The sequence below is a fragment of the Barbus barbus genome, assembly GCF_936440315.1.
Source record: "Barbus barbus genome assembly, chromosome: 43".
NCBI classification, from domain to species: Eukaryota; Metazoa; Chordata; class Actinopteri; order Cypriniformes; family Cyprinidae; genus Barbus; species Barbus barbus.
In genome coordinates, this window is record NC_136721.1 from 2,545,078 (window position 1) to 2,570,824 (window position 25,747).

General features: G+C 36.6%; 1 protein-coding gene across 1 annotated transcript in view; it reads right to left on the reverse strand.

The window, feature by feature from the left end:
* pdlim4 (PDZ and LIM domain 4) overlaps positions 1 to 22,003 on the reverse strand; it is a 38,471-nt gene extending 16,468 nt beyond the window's left edge. Inside the window, exons 1-3 of the mRNA XM_079405403.1 lie at positions 21,845 to 22,003; positions 15,095 to 15,246; positions 3,560 to 3,641 (exon numbers count right to left, since the gene is read on the reverse strand). Of these exons, the coding sequence (XP_079261529.1) occupies positions 3,560 to 3,641; positions 15,095 to 15,246; positions 21,845 to 21,937 (327 nt within the window). The 5' untranslated portion in view covers positions 21,938 to 22,003. The remainder of the gene's footprint in view (positions 1 to 3,559; positions 3,642 to 15,094; positions 15,247 to 21,844) is intronic.
* Positions 22,004 to 25,747: the final 3,744 nt, after the last annotated feature.

Sequence of the window (25,747 nt, forward strand, 5' to 3'; positions counted from 1 at the left end):
GATTTACTAGTCTACACATCTGGTGTATAGCTTATAAAAGTGCCAGTTTTGTAGTCTAACACTGAAAACCATTCATTTGTACCTCTGTACCTTTTTAACTGTAAATTTTCACTATATAATTTTTGTTATCTGGATAAGACTTGTGTCTCATTAAATTGATTTATTTAACCTACTCTGCAGTACAGTGAATGTAGAGGAGCACTGAAATAGCAGCCATCGAAACGAACTCTGCTTTTACAGGCCACGTTTATCACAACTTCAGAGGAAATATTACATGACATCCTTTTCAGACAACTAGTTTAAAAACAGTGTGGGTCTTCAGATCTAACCAACCTCACCTGAGTTATCAGCCCATAAAAGGTTTACAAATTAAAAATGTAAAAAAAAAAAAAAGTATTATTAAAGAAATAAGAATTATATATATATATATATATATATATATATATATATATATATATATATATATATTTTTTTTTTTTTTTTATTAATGCAATTTACTTTTACTTTAATGCAATTTAAATTACTGCAAAGCAATACCATGCAATGCAATATTTGTGGTACTGCATTTAATTGGTTCTGGGTGACTGCCCACAGAGCCAGAACATTCAGAACCATCTAAAGCACCCTGCTACTGCCACGAACTGCTAGCAATGAACTGAATAAATCTAAACCAACCCCAAGCCTACTTTTATGAATTAAGGCTTGCTGTGGGGAAATGACCCCTGATTTATGGAGGTTGATATCGACCTGAGCACTGCCAGGGAGATACAGAAGTTGAAGGGAGGACCTGATGGAAACCATATGGCTTCTGTTGACAGACTAAAAAAAAACCTCCCAGCATAACATAACGTCACCCCCTCACCAACCACATAATGCAGAGCAAACAATTAAAGATACATTCAAAAAAAATTAATTTAAGATTAATAAAATAGATTACAGTGCACAAAATGTACCAAACAGGGCAAAATATTTTAGATATATTTAGTTTACACACACACACACAGTTTTTTTTTATGTGAATATATATTAATGTAATTTATTTCTGTGATCAAAGCTGAATTTTCAGCATCATTACTCCAGTCTTCAGTGTCACATGATCCTTCAGAAATCATTCTAATATACTGATTTACTGCTCAAGAAACATTTCTGAATAGTATCAGTGATTAATGTTGAAAATATCTGAGCTGGTTCATATTCATAATTTTAATATTATTGTCAAATATCAATTATTATAAATCATCATTGGTGGTCAATTATGGTTCTTATTATTATTATTAATGATGAAAACAGATGTTGCTGCTTAATATTTTTGTGGAAACTGTGATACATTACCAATGAAAGATTTAGGATAAGTAAGTTTAAAAAAGAAGAAATTAATGCTTTTATTCAAGGATGCAGTAAATGAATCAAAATGGACAGTAAAGACATTTATAATGTTACAAAAAAAATTCTGTTCCAAATAAATGCTATTCATTTGAAATTTATATTCCTAAATAATCCTTAAAAAAGTATCAAAAACTGTTTCCATCATTGATAATAAAAACCATTATTAATAATTGAGCACCAATGATAATTGATAATAAGTGAGCACCAAACTAATACAGTATTAGATTGATCAAACTGTAATAATATTTCACAACATTTTTGATCAAATAAATGCATCCTTGATGATCATAAGAGACTTTATTTAAATAACATTAAAAATCAAATTAATTCTAAACTGACGAGTGATAGATAAATATTTGTGACCCTGGACCACAAAACCAGTCATTCAAGAGTTTTTCATATGAATAAATAATCTTTCCACTGATGTATGGTTTGTTAGGATCGGACCATATTTGGATCTGAGATGCAATTATTTGAAAATCTGGAATCTGAGGGTGCAAAAAAATCTAAATATTGAGAAAATCACCTTTAAAGTTGTTCAAATGAAGTTCTTAGCAATGCATATTACTAATCAAAAATGAAGTTTTGATATGTTTGTGGTAGGAAATGTACAAAATATCTTTACTTAATATCCTAATGATTTTTGGCATAAAAGAAAAATTGATAATTTTGACCCATATTGTTGGCCACTGCTTGTGCTCCAGGGTCACATTTGATATTGGTTTGAGAATGATTACTCACATGACTGGAAAAGTACAAATAAAAAAGGTAAGCACCAAGAATTAAACCCAATTATAAGTCAAAATAATAACAATGTTAACATGTATTTAACAATAAAAAAAATAGGGCTATAAAAGAGGGCCTTAAAAGCCCGGCGAATCACGGGAAATAGGCAATTTTGTTCCATTCATAAAAGAAATTCTGCCTCATATTACAACTCTGAAGAAACAAGAATTCCAAGCAATGAAACAATACCTCAGTTATGCTCTGACCGACACAGTCTGGGTTAAAATACAGCCTCTGAAAAATTCTTTGGCTTCATGCTTGGCTGTGTCTACTTCCATTGGAAATGACGTGACTTGTTCTATCACTATTCTTACAGACTTTCAACATTCATACTTTCCAGTGGCCATGGCAAAAGCCACAATGACTTACATCTCAGCATGAGGCACACATCTGCTCTGGAAATCACTGAAACACACTTTATAGACGTTATGACATACAGCCACCAAATGTGAATGTGATTTTACTGAAGATTTGTGCAATGCCCAACCGATTCCAATGTCAGGGCCAAAAACCATTTCAGGCCATCTGTCTCGTTTACCACAAAATATCTGACATACGCTATTTTTCATGACATGACTGAATAGAAAGAAAGCTTTAGCATCATGAATTTAAAAGCAATATTGTAGGACAGTTGACCCAAAAATGAAACTCATGTCGTTCCAAACCTGTATGAGCTTCTTTCAAAGAATGCTGGTAACCAAAGAGTTGCTGGTAGCCATTGACTTCCATAGTATGGAAAGTATCAGCAAAAAAATGATACCAAAATGTAAATATCATGCTTTTACCATGCACGAAGGTACCCATAAAGTTTCCATAAACAAGAGGTTATTGTGACTTAACAAAAAATTCGGACTTTTTTACTCGGAACTCAGAATTTGACCTCCTTTAAAAATGAATTGTTACAATAATAGCCTGATTTTTCTGTTAGCATATTTATTAAGTGAGTGACATTATAACATATTTATTAGAGACCGAATTGTAGGCAAACCTGTTTTCACCACTGAATAAAAAAGGTAATTGCAAGTGTTTATCTCACAGATCAGACTTTTTTTCTGAAACAAGCTTCCATACGAAACAGATCAGAAGGCAACACATAATTATCTTTGACTGGTCCTTAGAATTTTGAAGGCGGCTTTTGTAATGTTATGTGTTTTTTAAGATTTAAAGACTCAATTCAGTATTGTGAAGTTCTTTATATTCCTACGAATGGTCAAAACAGCTGCTGCTCATCTGTTGATCACAACATGCTCACATGTGAAGCTAAAATAATTCTGCCATTCACTGCAGGGAAGCATCTGCTAAACGCCTTGAATTAAAATGTAATTGAAGCTGTGAGGGTTTGAAAGCATCCCATTATGCATTAGATTTATGCCACCAGCCATTATACCTGTGACTCAGACTCCAGTGTGCCGGTGTATGGACTTGTCTTGTTTTCTTCTATTCCAGTTGGAGACCAAACCTTTCCAGATCTAAAAAACAAAAGCATTGAGGTGAGTGAAGCCATATACAAAGGTGAGTGAGAACAGTCTGCCTGTTTATATAACAGATAACATTCCTGACTGATATCAGTGATCAATGTGCTTGCTTTCATGAAAATCTCAAACAGCATGATGGTCAAGTTAAATGGTAAAACTAAAGGGATATTGAGCATCTTTAGACCAAATGGACGAACAAAGACGGCGGTTTTCCTCTGCCCCCTCTCCACTTACACCTACATGCACACAGCCATACGCAGATCTGCGCAACAAAGAAACCTCTGTGGTCCCTCCCTCCCATAATGGACACATCATCACTGGAGCATGAATGCACCCCCTTCTGAGTTGGCTTGGATGTGGCAGGGTGAGGCAATGGCTTAGAAATGAATGTCAAAGTGACTTAGGGTCATCTGGATGTGACTGATTCAAGGATGTTTTCCATATGAAAGCCACTCGAATAAAGACTTTTTGTTGTATTTAAGGCTGGGTAGTATGACAGTACAGAGACCACACTATTTACCAGGAGATATATATTGGGCAGGAAAGCTTCATGTTATTTACCCATGCCGTAAAAAGGAAAATTCAAGACAAAAGCTGCGGAGGCTGCATCCTCCAGAGGTTGCGTTTGTTAGGCTGTATACATCATCAAGGATGTCCTACTTCAGAAAAGTGACCATAAAATAAAATTGACCTTTACTCCTTGTGAGGTGTAAAACACAGGTATTTCTTTCTTACTTTGCAGTCTAACGGTTGCTTTTCTTAAACGAGTCTGCCTCGATGACAAATACAACCTCTGGAGGACTCAGCCTCCGAAATGAGATGCGGCAAAAGAAAAAGAAAGTATTTTGGGTCGCCAAGTAATATCACAACTTTCCAAATTAATATGGAACTGAACTGAAATGCTGTCACAGGTGTGGGTTTATCGTCTATTTATTTTTTTTTTACTTTGAACATACGTTTTCCAAGTTTCGAACATTTTTTAAATATTAATTTTACTGAGTCTTTTTTAATGATTTTTGTACTGATACCGATAATTTACTTGTGATGAATACATTTTGGTTTGTGTCCATCAAAAAAAAGAAAAAAAAAGAAAAAAAAAAAAAAACTGAAAATATATTGTATAAAATATGTATTATTCATTGTAAAAGTATTTATTTTACTGGATTTTTTTTTTAAATTGTAATATCATGACATAGTGTATATGTGTCACACTACACCATAAAACATACATTTCCAAGATTATTGGAGTACGTTTACAAGATATTTAATTAAATTTAATTTAATGTCTCACTAGCCAAATTTGTTGAAATTGAAAACTGCTATTTCTTTATAATTATTAGTGAAATTTACTAGGAATTTCTGGCCTGCCACAATTGGAAACATTAGAAAATTCACACGAGGTACGTGGCAAATAAACAGTCATACTCTTAGTGCATCAACAACATGAAGTATTGTGTGTTTGGGAATGAGAGGAAAATGAGAGAGGCAGATGCAGTGGGCAGAAATGACGCACACAATGTACCATTTTGTTTCCACTCTTTCTCCATTATAATCTATGAAGTAATTTAGAATTCATAATGTGGCACATAATTATGCATTGGAGGGTGTTCAAAATCTGTCTTCTATCAGCACGACTGAGACATGCACTGCAAATGGAGACTGACCTCCTCATGGGGACAAATTAGATATTTCTCAACGTGATTTCATGAGCATTTGTCTGTATTTTACGTAAAGTGTGGTTGTACCACACTTACATTTACTTATGTTTGCATAGACAATAAAATGATTGACGCCATCTAAAGCGTAAACTTATGATCAGACATAAACATGTTTATAAATCATTATGTCTGAATAAATTTGATTCTATTGCATTAGTTTTCATTTGCATTTGTTTAACACTGTTGAATCATTTACTTAATTCGAAATTATTACAAATTGGCAGAACAGAATGAAATGTTGTAAAATAATTGCATAATGTTAAACTAGACTACACTTCAAAACCTTTATGTAATTGTTTAACCATTACTTTTCACATTGTTATTTGGACTACTTTGGCACTGCTTTTGTGACATTTTAGCAATAAACATAGGTGTAATCACCATGATTTGTTTGCATTTTTCTTTATATTGTATATACTTAGGGTTACGGTTAGGTTTAGAGTGAGATTAGCAACTCAAAAGTACTATATACACTAAAAAAAAAAGAGCTCATGTTATTGGTGGGTGTCTCAGCCCTGTTGCTAAAATAAAACATTCCTGTCTATCATATTTTCCTTCTGGTTGGGATTCCTTGAATGAGTAACTGAGTTGCAATAGTAGAGCGTTTGCTTTGGCTTTGCTGCTTTGTTTTATTTCCATTTTCAGGAAGGTGATGACTAATGCACAGATGTTTCCAGAAAACACAGCGATGAACTGTTCAAAAACAGTTTCCAATTTGTCATGTCATTTTTCATAAGACCCTTGCGGTATGATCAGTGAGCATTTGGTACTTTGCTGTGCCCCAGTAATACAAAACAGACGCTTATTTACATTTACATTTGTATTGTGTATGTATTTGTATCTGAGCACTATTAAATTATTTCAGGTTCATTCATTGAAACAGGAATGGAATTATTCTTACGTTACATTTTAGGAGTCTGTTCTACAATCGTTCTGCCCTGAAGCATGTGGTTATTTACTTCTTTATTTTTTTACATGGTAAAATGTTTCCTCTGATCTCAGTGAAATGTGTCACGGTCAGCTATGACTTTCTGAAGAGTGTAAGCACATCGACTCATTTGGCCCGTCTTTTCACTGGAGACATTATGTTCTTCACTAGCAACAATGATAAGATGTGTTTTCAAAAGCAGGAGACAGCGAATACTATAAATCCATTTGATCCTTTTGAGGTCTTGCCCCAAATGAAAGCAGTTCACAAAGAAAGATTATAAACATGAAATTGCCATAATATGAATTATGTATTATATAAATTAAAATTGTAACAATTTACAATAAGGTTTCATTTGTTAACATTAGTTAACTATCCCCCGGTTTCACAGACAAGGCTTAAGCCTAGTCCTAGACTAAAATGTAAATCTTAGCTGTTTCAAATGAAATAAACTTGCACTGACTGATCTTAAAATATATCAGTGACTTTCTTTTGTCTCAAGATGCGCCCCAGTAATGTTTTTTTCTAAGCATGTTTATAAAAATTACTTAAATGTCCTAATTGAACTATGGCCTAATCCTGGCTTAGTCTAAGCCCTGTCTGTGAAACCGGGCCTTTATTAGTTAACATTAAGCATTTATTAATCTTAGTTCATGTTGATTCCAACATTTACAAATACATTATTAAAATCAAAAGTTGTATCTGTTAATGATATTTAATGGACCTGAGCTAACATGGACTAATGAACAATGAACAGTTGTACAGTGGTGGCCAAAATTATTAGAAAACCTCTGACGGATCTGAAAATATTGATTTTTTTTGTCTCCGAAACATTTTTTCATTTCATATTGTTCATGGAACATGCAGAAGGTTCCTCTGAGCACAACAAATATCAGATAAAGTGAGTCGTACTGTTTTTATCCACTTTTTAATTTTAATATTTGGTATGTCCACCTTTTGGAGCAATTACAGCAGCACATCTCTCTGGCATAGTGTCAATATATTTCCCCAAAAATTGCTGGATGGGGTTGAGGTCTGGACTTTTAGGGGCCAGTCCATCATTTTCAATGTTCCCGCAGATTCCTTCTGTCGTTTTATGGGTATTGTAATGGACAATTCAACAAAACAACTGAAACCTCTTAAATATGCCAAGTGTTCTAATAATTTTGGCCATCACTGTATTTTTATTAACTAAGGTTAACAAAGATTAATAAACACTGAAACAATGTATTGCTTATTGCAAGTTAATGTTAGTTAATATATTCAATATGTGACCCTGGACCACAAAACCAGTCTTTGTCAGGATTGTGGACTGTTTTGTGTGTGTTTTGCTCCCCATGTGTTCCATGTGACCCAGTTTCTCCCTCATGTTGAGTGTTAATTTGATTCCAGGTGTGTCTCGTCTTCCTCCCTGATTTCCCTGTGTTTATAAGCCCCAGTCCTTTCAGTTAGTGTTTGTCCGTTCTTGAACGTCATTCCTTGTGTTTCCTGTGCCTTCTATGCTCCCAGTTGGATTAAAGACTCTCGTCTGTGAATTCCTCGTCTCCTTGTTCCGTGCATCCTGAGAAGTGTGACAGAAGAACCGACCAACAGAGTTACCTGCGTCTACCCTCCGTTTTGTTTTCCGTTTTTTTTTTTTTTTTCCTCAGTGTTTTTCTCCACGTTGTGTCCTATGGATCCCTTCCTTCGCCCTGAATTCCTCCTCCTCCTGCTGGAGCTCGAGGACCATACCAGACTGTTTCTGGCCCTCGCGGAACTCACCAGCTACCCGGACAACGCGCTCTGCTCATTCTATAATGCAAGCCTCAACACCTCGGCACTGTAGATCGAAGATGGTCCTCGAGTGGAATTCGCCGCCTTCGTGGAGTGGACTCTGGCGAGAAACGGATCGCCCCTCACAGTCTCCCAAGAAGATGATCTTGCCAGAGCCACTCCAGACTCAGAGCCCAGCCCACCATCTCCCCGCGGTGTGGAGCACCAGCCCGAGCCCACCGATGACGGAGAGCCATTTCCCGCCGCGATCTGCGAGCCAGCGCTAAGCCGAGCGACTGAGCGGATGATCGCCCCAGAAGTTGAGCCCAACCCATCAGACCAGGTGCGAGAGCCAGCGACAGTGCCCATCACGAGGGAACAAGCCGTGGACGGTTGAGGGTGAGCTGAGGATAGATCTGGGACTGCTGGACAGAGAGGGGGTGTCCGATCCTCCAGTGCCTGCTCCTCGAATGTGCCCCCCCCAGTGCCCGCTCCTCGAAAATGCCCTCCTGTGCCCGCTCCTCAAAAATGCCCACCCTTCCACCCGCTCCTGCCTCCTCTACCGCTGTCGTCTGGCAGCCCCCCGCTCACCCTCAGCCCCCTATCTGTACGGTGCGAGCCCCGTGGGTCTGCCATCCTCCAGCATCGCCGGGGCTGGAGTATCCCTCACCTCCGCCTCCAGCCTCCGAGGCTCGGACTCCGCCTCGGCCCGTAGACCCAGTGGCTCCACCTCGGCTCCTAGCTCCCTCACCTCCACCGTCACCCATCGATCCACCAGCTCCACCGGGCTCCCTCGTCCCTCCGGCTCCGCCTTGGTCGGGCGTCGACCCGCCATCGCCTCAGGACTCCTCTCCTCTGGCTGCGCCTCGTCGCTCCGTTGGGCTCCTTCCTCCCTTCAGCTCCACCTGGGTCCTCAGTTGCTCCGGCTCCGCCGCGGATCTCCGGGTCTCTGCCTCCGCCTCGGTCGCCAGACTCCTCCACCGTGGGCCATCTTCACGGCTGTGGCCTGGGTCCAGCCGTGAAGCTATAATTGCTCATGTGTAATGGACTGAGGGTGTAATAAATAAGCATCGCTAAAGGCCTAAAGCATCAATTTTGTCTTCAAAGCTCTTTTGTTGTAAACTGCTAATTTGGAGCGAGAGAAACTGGGGAGTAACTTTATTGCATCAGAGATGTGTCACTTTGCTGACAGCTGACTGTTCCAGTTTCGCTTTGCAATCTCTTACTCATAATATAACCCTACACGACTTGGGGGAAGTCGTGGCCTAATGGTTAGAGAGTCGGACTCGTAATCCAAAGGTTGCGGGTTCGAGTCTCCGGCCGGCAGGGATTGTAGGTGGGGGGAGTGAATGTCCAGCGCTCTCTCCACCCTCAATACCACGACTGAGGTGCCCTTGAGCAAGGCACCGAACCCCCAACTGCTTCCTGGGCGCCGCAGCATAAATGGCTGCCCACTGCTCCGGGTGTGTGTTCACGGTGTGTATGTGTGTGTGTTCACTGCTGTGTGTGTGCACGTTGGATGGGTTAAATGCAGAGCATTTATTGATCTCCATCCCTATTTAATAAGGGATGGAGATCAAACCTAGAGGACAGAGTCCATTCCTGCTCTAGTATCATATTAATAAAACATTTGTGTTTCATGGAAAAAAAGTATCACAATACAAGGCTGCTAAAACAAAAAAGCCCCCCCCCATGCAGGATGTCCTAACATGTCAACTTTTGGCTCAACCACCACTGTGTCTTTGGTCGGGACGTCCTGTTTGTTTAACCAACAGCAAAACCAGTTTGACTTTCTAAACTATATTTTCATTTCAAACACTAATGAGGGTTTCTCTTCTCTGACATCACCCGTCTCCACCGATCCTTTTCATCTGTCAAGGAACGGCAAACGTAGCTCTTCCCTCCCTTTGTTTCCTCCTCTAAGCTTTCAAATCCACACATAATTCTTCATTCCTGCGTCATTGTCCACTAAGCACTAAGTCTTGCCCTGTTTTCTCTGTGCCTTAATTCCTCTTTTTTATTTTCTCCGCTCCCCTGCACTTTCATGACCCAGGTCTTATGACTCACTCGGCTTTAAGTCGCTGGCCCAGCAGCCTCTTTCCAACAGCTTCATGACTTGTGGAAAAAAATCTTTCTCATCCGCACTCTCCGCCTTTTCCAGACTGCAACTTTCTTTCCTTAAAGAGGAAGGAGGAGGCTAGGGAGATACAGAGACATTCCCAGCAGCTGTTCTTGGCCTTCACAGCGGCTCGAGGATATGCCAGGGTGCGTCTGTATGAACATTAGACCTTTTTGTCCAGCGCTGACTCAAGAGGTCAAGCGGGAACACATCCGGTACATCCAGTAACCAGACATGGCACCATTAAACATTGCAGTCAGAAACACAAGAATGAGGGGCGTTAAAGGGGAAATTCATCACTGGCAACACTGGCTTTAACAATACATGGGCTGTCTATACAGTAGAAAAACGATAATTACTAGAGAAATCTGAGAAAAGAGGCTGTTCCCGTTTGACTAAAAGGTAGGAAAACGTCATCCCCCATAATGCACTGGGCTCGATCCGACTGTTTGTGAATGGGGAGACAAAAATCCGGAAGTACGATGTTTAATGTTTTATGTAGTTTTCACAAATCCCTTTTGCTGAGGGATATCTGGGTTATGTTAACAGAAAAAAATACACATTGTTCATTTACATACTGTATACTACTGATCAGTATGAGGGGGTATTGCGTTACAAGTAACGCAATCAGTTACGTAATCAGATTACTTTTCCCAAGTAACTAGTAAATTAACATTACTTTTTAAATTAAGTTACTTTTTCAAATAATTTTGTTTTCCTGTTTATTGACTGACAGCTCTCCTGTTCACATGTTGAGAGAAATTGGGAGTAAAGGTCATTGCACACTGAGTCCGAAATTTTCGCACGTTAAAAAATAAATACGACCTCATGTTGTGTCAATCATGTTTGCACACTGCCTCTGAAACTTACGTCTGTCAAAAAAAAGAAAAATCGGATCAGGTTCGATTTTCTGAGTTTTCGCATCCGTAGCTTATTAATTAAAGTAACGCAACATTGTAATGCATTACTTTTAAAATAACTTTCCCCAACACTGCTACTGGCATTGTAACAATACCAAGCTGGTTTGAAGAATGTTGGTAGTCAAACAGCTGATGATAGCCACTGACTTCCATGGTATGGAAAAAATACTATGGAAGTCAATGGATATCGTCAACTGTTTGGTTACCAACATTCTTCAATATATTTTCTTTTATGTTCAGCTGAAGAAAGAAAGTCATACAGGTTTGGAACAACCTGTTGTTGATTGTCTGTCGGGTCAGTTTTTACAGTTTTGCACCATTATAACTAATCAGACCATCAACGACAGTGTTATTTTAGTACCATTAATACACTATTATAGTTTTTTGTTAATATTATGAATTCGATTTTATTTTTATAAGTTAAATTTGATATTTTCTTTAGTTATATTTTCTTTATTTAATTTTAGTAGTTTTTTTAGTAAATGTACTTTTTTGCTAGATTTTCATTTCTATTATTATTTCATATATTCATATTTTAATAAATATTTTCATAATGACATGACGGTCTGGAATGAAGAAAGTGAAGTGACCAACAACTGTCTGGTTATGATTCATATTCAAAATGGTATATCTGCAGTTCTAGCTTTAGTTTCTCTTTTGAATGCTGAATACAGACTACTGCCACCTACACATAGAGTCCTTGCATGTAAGTTGGCCGTTAGGTGTAGTCTTTGCAACGTGTTCAACTTGGGCCCAGATGCAGGCCATAAGCTTAGTGTGTCATGACCTTTACTAACCTGCATCACTGAGAGATCAATCATACTGTGACACTTGAAAACAATAAAAAGCTGAATATACGACCTCATCCAGACAATGGTTTCTCGAATTGCTTTAGTCAGTGCCCAAATATGTTTATGTAAGTACTGGATGCTCTTCTACTTCAGAATCCCATGCTTTCCTGGTCATTTTGGCTGTAATGTGATGCTCTAATTTTACACTGTCAGCATATGCGTGTCACTTCCAGCCTCATTCCTCAAACACTGACATGTTTGGACAACAAATTCATCTGTTTTAGAATTTATGGCTGAACAAATACACTAAAGCAAACATCATGTGGCATAAATCAGCTACTTAAAAAATTGAACTTATTATGGTAGTAATTATTATAAACAGAGCCGTGTGTACGTGCTGTATGTCACACTGATTAAATTTAATCACATTATTTCAAATATGTGACTGTTTAGTATGTAACGTTAAACTTTTTTAAAGATTTATTTTTTTCATATGAATATATTATTTACATGTCCCCATTTCATCAGCACCAGCACAAATAAAAAGCATGAAGACCGCATAACTGTAGATAATAGGAAGATGATGTGAAGATATTTGAATGTTGCCAGCTATTTTATGCATAAGTTCATCCCATAATGCTCAACCATGTACATTTTGAATGATAGCCTGTGATTTATTACAAGGCACACCAAAACTTAATATTGTAATCAGTGTTGGGGAAAGTTACTTTTAAAAGCAATGCATTACGATATTGCACTACTCCATATAAAAGTAACTAATCACAATACTTAGTTACTTTTTAATGGAAAGCAATGCATTATATTAGTTTTGCATTACTTTTTTGTCACCTGGGCTGGGCTTGCTTATTTGTTTTTTTATTTTAATAACGAAAAACCCAAAAGTTATATTTTTGGCGACTGTAAAGGCCCTTTCACACCAAAAGTGAAATTAATAAGCCTCCGGCTGAAGGAAGAGTTTCTACCTCTGCACATTTCTCTCAACACAGGGACAGGAGAGCTGTCAGTCAATAAATGGGACTTAATTTAAAAGTAAGGTGTTACTTTACTAGTTACTTGAAAAAAGTAATCTGATTACGTAGCTCACGTTACATTTAACGTGTTACCCCCAACACTGATTGTAATACTACTACAGTGTAATTCAATTCACTGCATAAGCACATCAATTCCAGTCTTGCTGTGACAGGGCTAAAATAACACAGGGGCTAATTATTATAAAAACTGTTGATACTTGACAAGGTTATAAACCACATTTTAGCATTATAGGTAGTAGTTTAACAATCAATTACTGAAAAACTCATATTTGTTGACTTGTATACTCTAAATGTAGGGGGCTGTATATATACTGTATACGGTGGTATATGGCAGTTGTAACCCTGGTGGGAAAATATGATTTCTTGAAAGTAAAAATAAAAACTTCCCTTTGGCACAAATGACACAGTTTACCGAAAATAATCCAGGAATGATTTCTCCTGAATCTTAAATCTTGTTCTTGAATCTAAACTGACATGCACATTTGATTTAACTGGAAGAACCTGCTTTTTTTTAACATGGGTTATAGAAGTTTTGTTTTTTGAAGAGGCAGCACATTCTTTGTCTACACCTGAATTGGCTTATTTATTATGTGTCACTCATTTTTTCAATTTATCATTATGCATATCTCAACTGAAACAGCAACTACTAACATATGATTTGCTTTATTTCTTCCATCTAAACATAATAGTGTGACACAAACCCCTACAGTAGTTCACAAATTTGTATAATGTCTCTTCATTGTTTTTGATTTTAATATATGTCTATTTCAAAGTCATCAAGAAGAATATGATTCAGTATGATTCTGGGTGGCATGTTTTAAGTATTTCCATCCAAACACACGGAAAACAGTATCTGCAGTCTGTAATCAGTTTCCCCGCCCTGCTCCAGTACATCCATGCACACTGGAATGAAACGGTGCTTATCGTGCCAGCGCACAACTCATTTCAAAAGCACAGACTAATACAAATGACTCATTGGCATATGCTAAAGGTCACATACCAAAAGATACGGGGGGCCTTGTTTTTACATTTACAATGCTGTCACATGACCTTCACAGGGCCATTTACACAGGCCATAAAAAACACCTACGAAGACAGCAGAGATCACGTAGATTCACTGGTGTGAAAAAAAGCTAGGCTGAAGGTTTTGAAATGTGATCAGCTGTGGAGGAAAACTAAAGGAGTCTCTAAAGTTCCCAGTCGAATGCGGAGTATAAAAAACCCAGAGTATCCTTAAATAAATTTACTACTCCTATGTGAATGTACCACTTAATGTCGAAAGATGATATATGAACAGGTCTACCAAGAGTTCAGGGCTTTTCCAAATAACAAGAGCAGCTCGCTCTGAGAACACACACCAAATATGGCAAAATGTAGCATATGATGCCTCTGGGTGAATCTGACACTCACACACTAAAAATCTGTTGGTGTGAAAAGGATTGTCTTTTATCATATTGTCATTTCGATAAACTTTTAAGGAGAATGATGATCAAGGTTTCCTGTGGTTGAATAAAAATGGCCAAAAAAAAAAAAAAACAGTTTGTTTCTGTTCTGTCAACACAGAATTGACTAAAGAGCAGGGTCAGTAATGAACAGGGGCTTGGAGCACCAAAATGAACAAAATTGCCCCTCAAATTCAAGATAAAGGGGTTGAACAATTAAACAATTTATTATGACTGTAACGATTAAAATGAGATGTGAAAATCGATGAAAAGTGGCTGTTTCTTACTGGATGCGTAAGCAGAGCAGAAACAGCGCAGCCATATTCCAGCCACACTCTTCTAAGCCAATCGTTATTTCACATCAGTTGTCATGCTGGGGTCCATCAATGAGTGATGAACTCTAAAAGTGCTGTTCTTTTTATTTGGTAAAACATGTATGTGTTGAAACGCCTAATAATAAAATGTGACATTCTGTAGTTTTGTCTCATATTCATCTTTTAATCATATTTGCAAATGTCTTGACTCCACAGCCAACAGAGCAATTTTGTCTTTACTGCTCCAATACTTATGGAGGGCACTGTAGGTACTAATATGTACACTTTAGGAACTAATATACACCATTCAGGGGTTAATAAGGCACAAAAGTCCTTTAAATTGGTACCGTCCCAGTCACAGCTCTTGTAAAGTACCTCCATGTGAATGTATGGACAGTAAGGCAGATTTACCTGCTGATGGCCAACACGAGCTGATCGGTGCAGGCTTTAATGCGGTTCTGAGCCTCCATGTGTGTCATGGTCTCTGTGCTTTCTCCATTGATGGCTAGGATGGTGTCTCCAGGGCACAAATCGCCCAGCGCTGCTTTACTCGCAGGTGTTATCTAACAAAAGACGAACAAAAGAAAGGTTAAAGAAGCACCACACCCAAGACAAACACTACAGCGCCTGCAAGGTACTATTACTGACTGACTGGAAACCGTCAGTGAGACAAAGCCGACAACTAGACCAATGACAGATGATCAGTCACTCAATGTGAAATGTAATGACTATTCAATGTGATGAGTCCATGCTTATGAGGCAGCTCCATAGTCACTGTTTGCTTTTTTGACTCTATGATCAAGACCTTGCACGTCAAAATTCAGCTCATTATGCTTAGTGTAAACCTTCTATAGAAATGTCTGATTCATTTCCCAAAAATCTAATAATTTTTTTTGCATAATGATCCAAATTTCCCCTTAAATTCTCATTATTATGCTAACAGATCACAATATTGTTATTGCAATGCGAAAAACTAATTTTCATCACTACAACTTAACACAGCAATTAAAAACATCTTTTCAAAACATTATTTATTATTAAAACTAGCATTAATTAAATTTAGTACAACAATCAGTACATTTACTGTGTAAGCTTATTATGCATTACCTGGGAATGAAACCAATGACCTTGGTGTTGCAAGCACCATGTTCATTTCATTTACATGATTCATGCATAATTTTCCATATTTTGTGGACAGAAGTTCACGAGTTCATTCTGGTTTGAACATTTGAAAGTGAAGAACTTTAGACATAAACATTAGTATTATAGTGTATAATAAAATTGTTGTCAAAGATTTCATTTTTTATTTTGTAGTACAACTGTAATTTACAACAGTAACATTTCTGCCTTAATTTTTTATAATTACTACTACTAATTTTATTTAAATATTTTATAAAATAATAACAAAACGTGCTAAAAAAGATTAAATATTGTATCTGTTTACTTGCATGTCATGTGACTGTTATCAGAGAACTCAATGTGTCATTAAATTATTAAAATATTAACCGAAAATCCCAGGGGATATGTAAATATTTTATGTATAAGGAGATCTGCTGACAAAAAATGTGGGTCCCCTGCACTATATTTTACACTAAAAGTGTTCTGAGGTTATAAGAGTACTGTGTAAGGAAAAAGTCTTCATTAATCAATAATCTGCCCCTTCAACCATAATTTGTGTGGAAAGGATTAAAAGTTGTTGGTGTTTTTTTTTTTTTTTCTTACAGTAATGAGAGAGATTTTTTTCTGACAGCAGAAAAGGCAATAATGAAGTCATAAAAGGAACATCATAATGCCAAAGGTTTTTGTAATAAAAAAATATTCTAAAAAAAGACTAACTGAAACTACGTAAAACAAATTTAGTGTTTTTTTCTTTTGATTTTATGGAGAAATATTTATCTACACATGATTTTTAATGACAAAGTTTTCATGAGAAGCAAAAACCAAAATATTATTTTTTAAAAGTACTTCAAACAATTACAGTAAACAATGGCTGAATTCCTTAAAAAAAAAAAAAAAAAAAAAGTATGACTTTTCAATACGATTTTCAGTAATTATATAATCTAACTCACCCTCATCACAAACCCTGCCAGCACTCGCTGGTTTTGAGATCTCACAAACTAAACTCAGTTATCTGTTCAGTTCATGGGGATAAAACTGGTCATGTGATTTTACAGCAGCCACCATTTTTTTGATCTCTGAATACTTAAAATTAGTGATGAAATGCAAATAGCCATTTTTACCATTAGATAGCCTGTTTATGTTAGTAAGGAACTGTTATATGGGACGATATTATAAATCTATACTCAAGTGTTTCACAATTAAACTCCTATATAGAGCTTTAGAAATCACCAGCCACAATGACAAGTGGTTTGAAAAATGGATGAATGTAGACATCAGGTATCAAAAAACATTCTAATGTACAGTAAAAGGTTAAATGCTTCTGTAACCGGTTACAGTTAGAGCTGGGAGATAAATGATATCATACGGAGTCGCAATAAAATTTATGTTGATAACGATGATAAGCTCAGGACATTTTTACTTGACATGGATTAATCTCAGATGAAACGGGTAAAACTGAAAGACCTTCATGACAAACTGTCAAAATAAAAGTCTGGTTTAACTTGAGGAATTTATGACAGAAATATATTACTATTCTATACTAAAAAGTAATTCTCAAATAATAATAATAATAATAATTTTAAGGAATATTATATGACCAAGGTATTTTTTTTTTCCATGCAGTACTTATTTGACAAAAAATAAAAATGCAATAATTTGTTTAATTATGTTTTCATTACATTTGAAAACATTGGTAAAATTGTTAAAAGTTTTATAATTTTTTTTTATTATTATTTTTAATTAGACACCATTATATCCAGGAAAAAAATTCAAATGGAAGACAAAATTTTGTGGAAAATAAAAAAGTTTTTATGGGGCCCTAAATTAAAGCGAGCTCAATTTAAAGCGAGTTTAATTGTGAAAAAACGAATTATCTTTACATTCATTCTCAAGGTCTAACAAACATGTGGAAAGCATTTCCCATTTTCCTATTAATGGTATTGATATTGTATGAAATGAAAATAAAATATTGTGATAATAATGTTCGCCCAGCCGTAGTAAAAATAATTATTTGATACAGAGATCTAATGTTAAAGATCAACTATAACAACACACTGTAGATACAATGAAGTTGAAGTATTCAGAGACCTCTAAATGTCACACAAAAGACCACTTTTGATGTAAAGCCAGGAAATTGCCTGAATTTGTTCCTAAGTACAGGACACTTGACTTAAGCACTGAGGTCTGTTGTTATTACAGTGGGATTTAGCCGACCTAAAAGTCATTAACTACAAGACTATATCAGCAAACTGCCTATAATAAGCCAAGCACATATGTACAACCCTAAATATTTAGCAAACAGAAGCTACTGACCTACTAATTCATCCCATTTAACAAGCTTCATTGCCATGTTTGTGACTGTCCTGAGTCAAACTAAGACACATGGGCCCGGTTTCACAGACAGGGCTTAGACTAAACCAGGATTAGGCCATACATAGTTCAATTAGGACATTTAAGTAATTTTTATTAACATGCCTTAGAAAAAACATTACTGGTGTCCATCTTGAGACAAAACAAAGGCACTGATATGTTTTAAGACTAGTCAGTGCACGTTTATTTCACTTGAAACAGTTCAGAATTACATTTTAGTCTAGGACTAGGCTTAAGCCTTGTCTGTGAAACCGGGGGATGGTGTTTTATCTTGAAACATCTTGGTTTACCCTGCTCAGAAAATGACTAGTTACAGAGGGCAATTTATGTGATTTGAACTCACTGGAGAGTTTGTGCACTCTCAGAAAAAAAGGTACAGAAGCTGTCACTAGGGCGGGACCTTTTTTTCAAAAGGTACAAATTTGGACCTAAAGTATCTATTATTGGTACCTTAAAGGTCCATATGTAAGGTACAAAAGTGTATCCATTGAAAAAGTACCATCACAGTAACCTTTTTTTCTGAGAGTGTGAAGACTAATTTTTCACACTGATCTAAGAAAACTAAAAAAAGCCAAGCTTTACAGAGAAAAACACTGGAAATAGGCCTACATTGTGAGAACTTGACAATTCAGAGAAAATGACGAGGAGAAAGGATGAGTTAGTTGTCAAAATAAAAATGTGCTTTCTATCCCTTAAAATGTTTAATGATTATAATGGGAATATGAAAAAACACTGTTCGCTGAACACTCACTGAAAATTGGATATAAAGAGTCAAAAATGTTGGTTTCAGTGTACCCAGAACCAGAATATCATAAGCGGTTTACAACGACCTATCCTGAATGTTGCACAAGACTTCACTGTATAACTGCTTATTTTTTATCCTTCCAGACCAAACGCTTTAAATTTGTGATAAACACAGCAGAGAAAAATCCATTATAACTCAAATTCTTATGACACATAGTAAAAAAATTAATAAAAAATGAGTATAGAGCCACTGTTCTAAACCGGTTTAGCTTCAGGATCCAGATCTTTAGTCCCAACAAATTACCTGCAACAGGGAATCATGCTTTCACTGTGGTCAGCACAATCCATGTTTATCTTTGTTGCAACTGAACCCGTGTTTATTGTAAACTAGACCATATTTTCATGAACGTTTCTTATTTTGTATTGTTTTTCAAGGATGGGGGCATGTCACGCAACCTGTCAGTGCTGGCATCTGCCTAGTTTCTACCTAGCATCAGATGAATTTGCATACTGTTTTTTTGGGTAAGCATTGTTTGATTAGGCAATCCTTGGAATTTAAGCATTGTTTTTTCCCTACCGTCCATAACCCTGTCAGAATAGAGCAGCAACCCATTTTTTCCCAGTTGTATAGAGCATTTGAACAGACACTCAACTTGCTTGGCAAGATGCCCATGAGGCTGAACAATTGTGAACTTTGATGAGTCCTGTGCTTGAAAATCTCCTATTTGCTACTTAATCTCATTTTGAATAATGTCACATGGCTTCCTGGAATGTGGCTGTGCTATGAATGCAGAGCTGAACGACTGTGGACAATGAGCTGCAGCGTGCCAGCATTACTGCATGCCCTTACAGAGCAAGAACAAGAGGAAGGCCCTGGATGCAATAAATTAGCCTTGTGAAATCCCCAAAGGAGCCAGCCAGACACTGAAGATTAACAGAGTAAATATGTTTATTAGACGGTGCATGCGAAATGTAAGGTTTATCATCGGAATGAAAATGAGACTTTCAGTTATTTTGTAGTGAAGAGTAGTGAAAGCATTGCTCCATTCTGCCTTCTGTGTGACACGGGGCTGTGAATTCCTGTGAATGGATGGCCATGTTTGTCAGTCTGGACAAGTGCTGACAATTTGTTATATATTGCGCTTGGCAGTGATTCAGTCACAGCTTTTACCTCACCACTCTCACATTCACCAGGAAAACACCAAATGTTCAACCCATTAGCCCAGAAGCGAAAGCATTTGACAACAAGGTTGTGGAGAGACCCCACTGGCTATTGTAACTGCAGATTTCAACACAACATCTCCAGATTAACAATGCATCTGCCACTTTATCCGAATCAGAATTAAACCTGCATCTTGGGTTGTGTTTAAACTGTTACCTCTTTTCCATTTGGAGGTTTTCCATTCGGATTCAGGAAAAATGGCTATTTTGCCAACAGACAACTTAACATCTGCAACCCTAACAGACACGTTCCCTAACAAAACCTGTGGCTGACCTATTAATCTCAGCATTTACTGGGAAATGTATCCCCACAGTGCCAGATGGAAACCTTCATAGGACGTGAATGCAAAATATCCGAAGCCGAGCCTCCACTTTACCAGTTTGCTCAAGCCAGTGGTGCTGATGAGCCTTTCACCAGCTTTCAGTACGATCAAGCTGCTATCTTTACAAGTTGCAGATATTTCTTTGGCCTGCACAACATCAAAAGCATTCAACGCAAGGTTCTGCATGGATTCAGTGGATGTATGGATGGAGTGGATGCAGGTACAGTTTTATTAGAGCCGATAAAAATCCAGATCCAGATCCTATACAAATAAAATATGGATGGATGGAGTAGACTAAACATCCACGACCACTTCATACCACAGATAAAGCCTTGGCTGGCTGTAAATATTAATTGGTGAAAACCAGCTGCCGCTTTTCTAAAGCAATGCAAGTGGAAGGCAGCGGAGTAAGATTTCTTCTGGCACAAGCATTTACTGACCACAAATGTGCAGTAAATGATAGGGTTTGTCGTGCATGATTCAGCTTTTCATTCATTTGAGAAGCATCGAAGTCAGTGCCCAAAGATATGTGAGATCTCTGAAATATCTTAAATGTTTCTCATAGACCTCTTCATAAAGTGACAGCTTGCCCAAAAATCTAAATTCTGTTAATATTTACTCATCTTCATGTTGTTCCAAACCTGTTTTTTCTTCAGTTGAATACAAAAGAAGATATCTTGAAGAAAGCGGGTAACTAAAAAGCTGATGCAAAATTATACCATGGAAGTCAATGGCTATTGTCATTCTTCAGAATATCTTCTTAAGTGCTCAGCAGAAGAAAAAAACTCGTACAGGTTTGGAACAGCTGTACAGTGAGTAAACGATGCTGTCATCATTTTCACTTTTGGGTGAACTTTCCCTTTATGTCTCCTGCTTTTTACATTTTTCTCCTAAATCTCTCAACTCCTCGACCGAGCCCAAATCAGAAAACAATTCTCCTTTAGATTCTTCCAAGATCACAATGCTATTCATTTAACAACTATATGCTCAAATTGTAAGTCATGAACTCTTTAATGTTTCTCATGTTATTTCTCTTTAGAGATTGATATTTCAATGGAACCGAATTAAGAACTCCATTAAGTTTAAAGAGCATAAAAGAACAACTTCTGACCAATATGTTTGCTTGACAGCGGCGTGAACAACAAAATCATGTGAAACTGAAATATTTTCGTAACAAGGGACGCGAATGCAAAGACGGTCACTATCTTGCTACTGTAACAGAACCGACACAACATACAACGCAAAACAAAAAAAACTAAAATTCCACGTTCCATCTTTACAGTGAAGTAACACGCCGGGGGTAAAGAGGCCCTCGCCTCCGTTGCATTGTGAGCCCGGCACTGAAAAAGTGCATCATTAAAGAGAAGAATAAGAAAAGACGTACTCTTGAAATGGTGAGCGGTGTGCTGAAGTCCCGTCCACCCACCAGACGAAAACCCCACGGCGAGGGACCGGTGAGAGTCACGGTGTCAGACATATTTGAGTCAAACAGTATCCACAGCAGAAAAACTGCGCTCTCCTCATTCACTCTTTAAATAAAACCAGCGCTGACGCGCGAGGAGGAGCAACTCAGAGCAGCGCTTCAAGAGAAGAACAACTTCACAACCCGCCCACTGCAACAGAACACTTATTAAAAAAAATAAAAAATAAAATAATAAAAAAAATTTTTTAGTAACAACTCACACAACATGTGTAAAAATAACAACAACAAGAATCAATAAAATATAAAATCAATAAATCAATCAAATCAATAAAAATATTACAAATATAGTAATAATAATACTAAACAAAACAAACATTTATAAAAGAAACTTTGAGTTTTGTGAAAAAGGTAAATGGCTGGTTAAGCTAAAATGGGCCACAATTTTCAGCTAAAATGGGCTGCACACACACACACACACACACACATGTTGGTTTTTGTGGTTTATGGCAAACTGTGTGTGCTATTGCCCTACACCAACCCTACACCTAAACTTAGCCCTCACAGGAGACTTTGTGCATTTTTAGATTTTCAAAAAAACACCATTTAGTATGTTTTTTAAGCCTTTTGAATTACGGGGACATAGGCAGTGTCCTCATAAACCACCTTCATATTGTAATACCTCTGTCATACCCATGTCATTATACAAATTTGGATCCTCATAAACCACATAAACATGCACACACACACACAGAAACTGAGGGTGAAAATAAGTTTATAGGCCTACTGTAGATATGTATCCATGCAAAATCTTAACAGTCTTTTAAAAAAATACAAGCATACACACATACATGCACACAAAAGATACCAGTGCACAGAAACACACACCTATACGACATGATCAGTTCATTTTATATTGCATTGTTTAATTAAATATTCATTCAACTTTCTATTTAATGAAATACATTTATGGTGTTGCTATGGCACACTAAAAACATTAGTGTCAATTTACTGTTAAAAATAAAATGATTTAAGCTGAAATTACCTGTGTTGTTTTTATATTGGCCCATTTTAACTGAGCAGCTGGTCCATTTTACCTGATTGTTTAAGAGACCCATGCTAATTTATAAGAACATCATTAGATCTCATGCATAGCTTATTTGATGGTATTATAAGTCATTTACCAAAGCGTGGACTTCACTTCACCCTATATAGCCTACAGAGGGGTATTGAAACAAATCCTTATCTCTAATTACAAAATAAATATAAGAATCCTAAAAAAGGATAAAATTTCAAGGCTTTACAACAATAGTCTTTACACCCTCCAATGCTTTAAAATAGGCTACCTGACAAAGCTCAAACTGCACAAAGCTAGGTGTACTTTTTGCCCATCAACATTTATGAATGTGATATTTCCCAAACATAACAAACAAATTAAGAACAAAACTAATTTTCTTCTCTAAAGGCTTCAGTACAACACACAATTCATTCAGTGCATATGCAAATCAACACAACATCATAAGCAATGAATACTTTTTAGAGCAAGAAAAAAGTTTTAAAACCCAATTGGGCTTATTTATCTCAACAAAACAGCTCAATTGCTTTTTAGTGACACTCTTAAAAATAAAGGTTCTTTATTGCATCTGTGGTTCCATGAAGATTCCACAAAAGGTTCTTTATAATGGGAAAATATTAGTTTTTTTTTTTGTTATTTTCTTAGATTTTGTAAATGCTCTTCACATAAAAGAAGATCGAGCTGCGCTTGTGTTTGTATTTTCACAGCCTGAAGGTAAGCTCGTACGACTTTATGAATGACTTTATTATGACATCTGCTTCGAACATTACAATGCTCATCATGTTAACTCTTCAATAGGCCTACGTGAATCTTCACTGGCTAACTTGGCTACTCTTAAACAGCTATGCAATAAAAGGAAGTTCAAAGGCAAAATTCTAAAGATGGCTTCACACTTGTTTCTCTGATGCATAAGGCCTATCGGAGGAAAAAACATTATGTGCCTTGGTTTTTTTTTTCCATTTTGTGTGGCATCATATACACTTTGACTTGAATACTCAGAAAATCAGACAAACAACATGGTCAGCAATGCTCATATGAATGAATCATTGCACATTTAACCAATATGAACAATCTAACTTGAGAAAAAATGTGCCTCATTAGTTTGGTAAAGCAGCCAAACCCCACATGCATACTCCTCACCTTTTTCATCATCAGTCTAAACAGAAAGCTAAAGACGTCTCTGTTCATATACATTTTCCTTGACCTCAACTCTTCAGCACATTGTTTTTCCAAACAACTATCCAATTGGCAGAAAGTCACAATTAATAATTTGCTTTACAGTATGAGATTTGGAATGGCAATATAGATTTCCTAACCAATTCCTGAAGGCAATGGAGAAAATTAGACTGTTTTATTCATGTTGATAGCATAATGCTACATGGGATATTAATAGCAGATGTATTTGTAGATGACGTGATGTGCAATCGTGTCCAACTTCTGAGTACAGTAAGACTATATGTGCTTTATCACACATAGGGAGAGCTGTGTAGAATAGGGAAAGATCAAATAAAATTACAATTATCAAATAAAATACTAAAATAATATAATATGTATCATTTTGACTTTTCATGAATAACAAACCTGTGTTTGACAGATGGTCCTGTTTAATACTTAATAGTGTTGTGTGTTAAAAAAGGAGTTGATGTGTGTCACATATGCAGAGCACATAAGTGAATAATACTCTATGACAAACAGCCTTAGGCTTTTCATTGGTTGATTCTGTGCTTCCTTCCTCATTTTCACCTCATGCTAACTTTCTTTGACTTCAGACTGAATCTTGTCTCCGTTTCGACTTAAACTAGCCTTAAGAATGGAAGAAAGTTGATACAAAGTGCTTTCTAGCACGGGAACCCTTGTGAAGCAGAAGTACACTTGATTAAAACAAATACTTCATAAACTTTAAAAAAATATGGTAACACTTTAGGGAGACATTCTCACTATTAACTAATGTAATGTAAATCATGTAATTTTATTGTTATAAATATATTTATAATTACACATTTGTAATGATGAAGCTGCAATTTAGAACATTTAAAATGTAATAACTTTAAATAATGATCTGTAAAATAGACTGAACTGCTGAACTGTCCACTGCAGCTTTCTTCTTTTATTTACTTTATTTCATTGGCTTATGAAAAAATACTTGTGGAGCTGATGGTCTGCAAGATTACATGTAAATTTCCTTTGAATCATAGCATACAAACATATAGAAAAGAGAAGAACCTGGCATGGATCAAAGGTTTACGATTAACCAGAACAGCCATAAATGCTTACAAACCATGACTCCTTTGTCAGGCCACCTGACAGAACAAGGTCTGAATCTGCAGGACGCTTCTGAAGAAGTCATGTTTTGGCCTGTTTGATTTGGTTTTCAGCTACCAATGAGAGTATAATTCTGCCCCCTCACCTTTGAAATAACATGATCTTTTATCATTGACCATTTATGACTCCGCTTTTAAAAAGGTCAACATTAGATACATTTAAAGTTTATTAAGAACATTAAAAATACAGGGAAACTTTGTAGCTTCTTAACATCTTACTTCGCACTGTATTAATCATTACCACACAAATGATGTCATGCCCATTATTATTCCACTCCCTGTTACATGGATGTGACTTTAGACTGACATTCAGCTTCACAATAGAGAGCTTATAAGTGTTCTAGCCGAGGGCAAAGTCGAGTCAACACAAGGCCAAGCTTGTTAATACATACAGTACTTAGTACATTTCTGCATCATCCTGTTTTTATCTACTGTGTTGCAACAAAATTAACAACAGTTCTTTCAAATTAA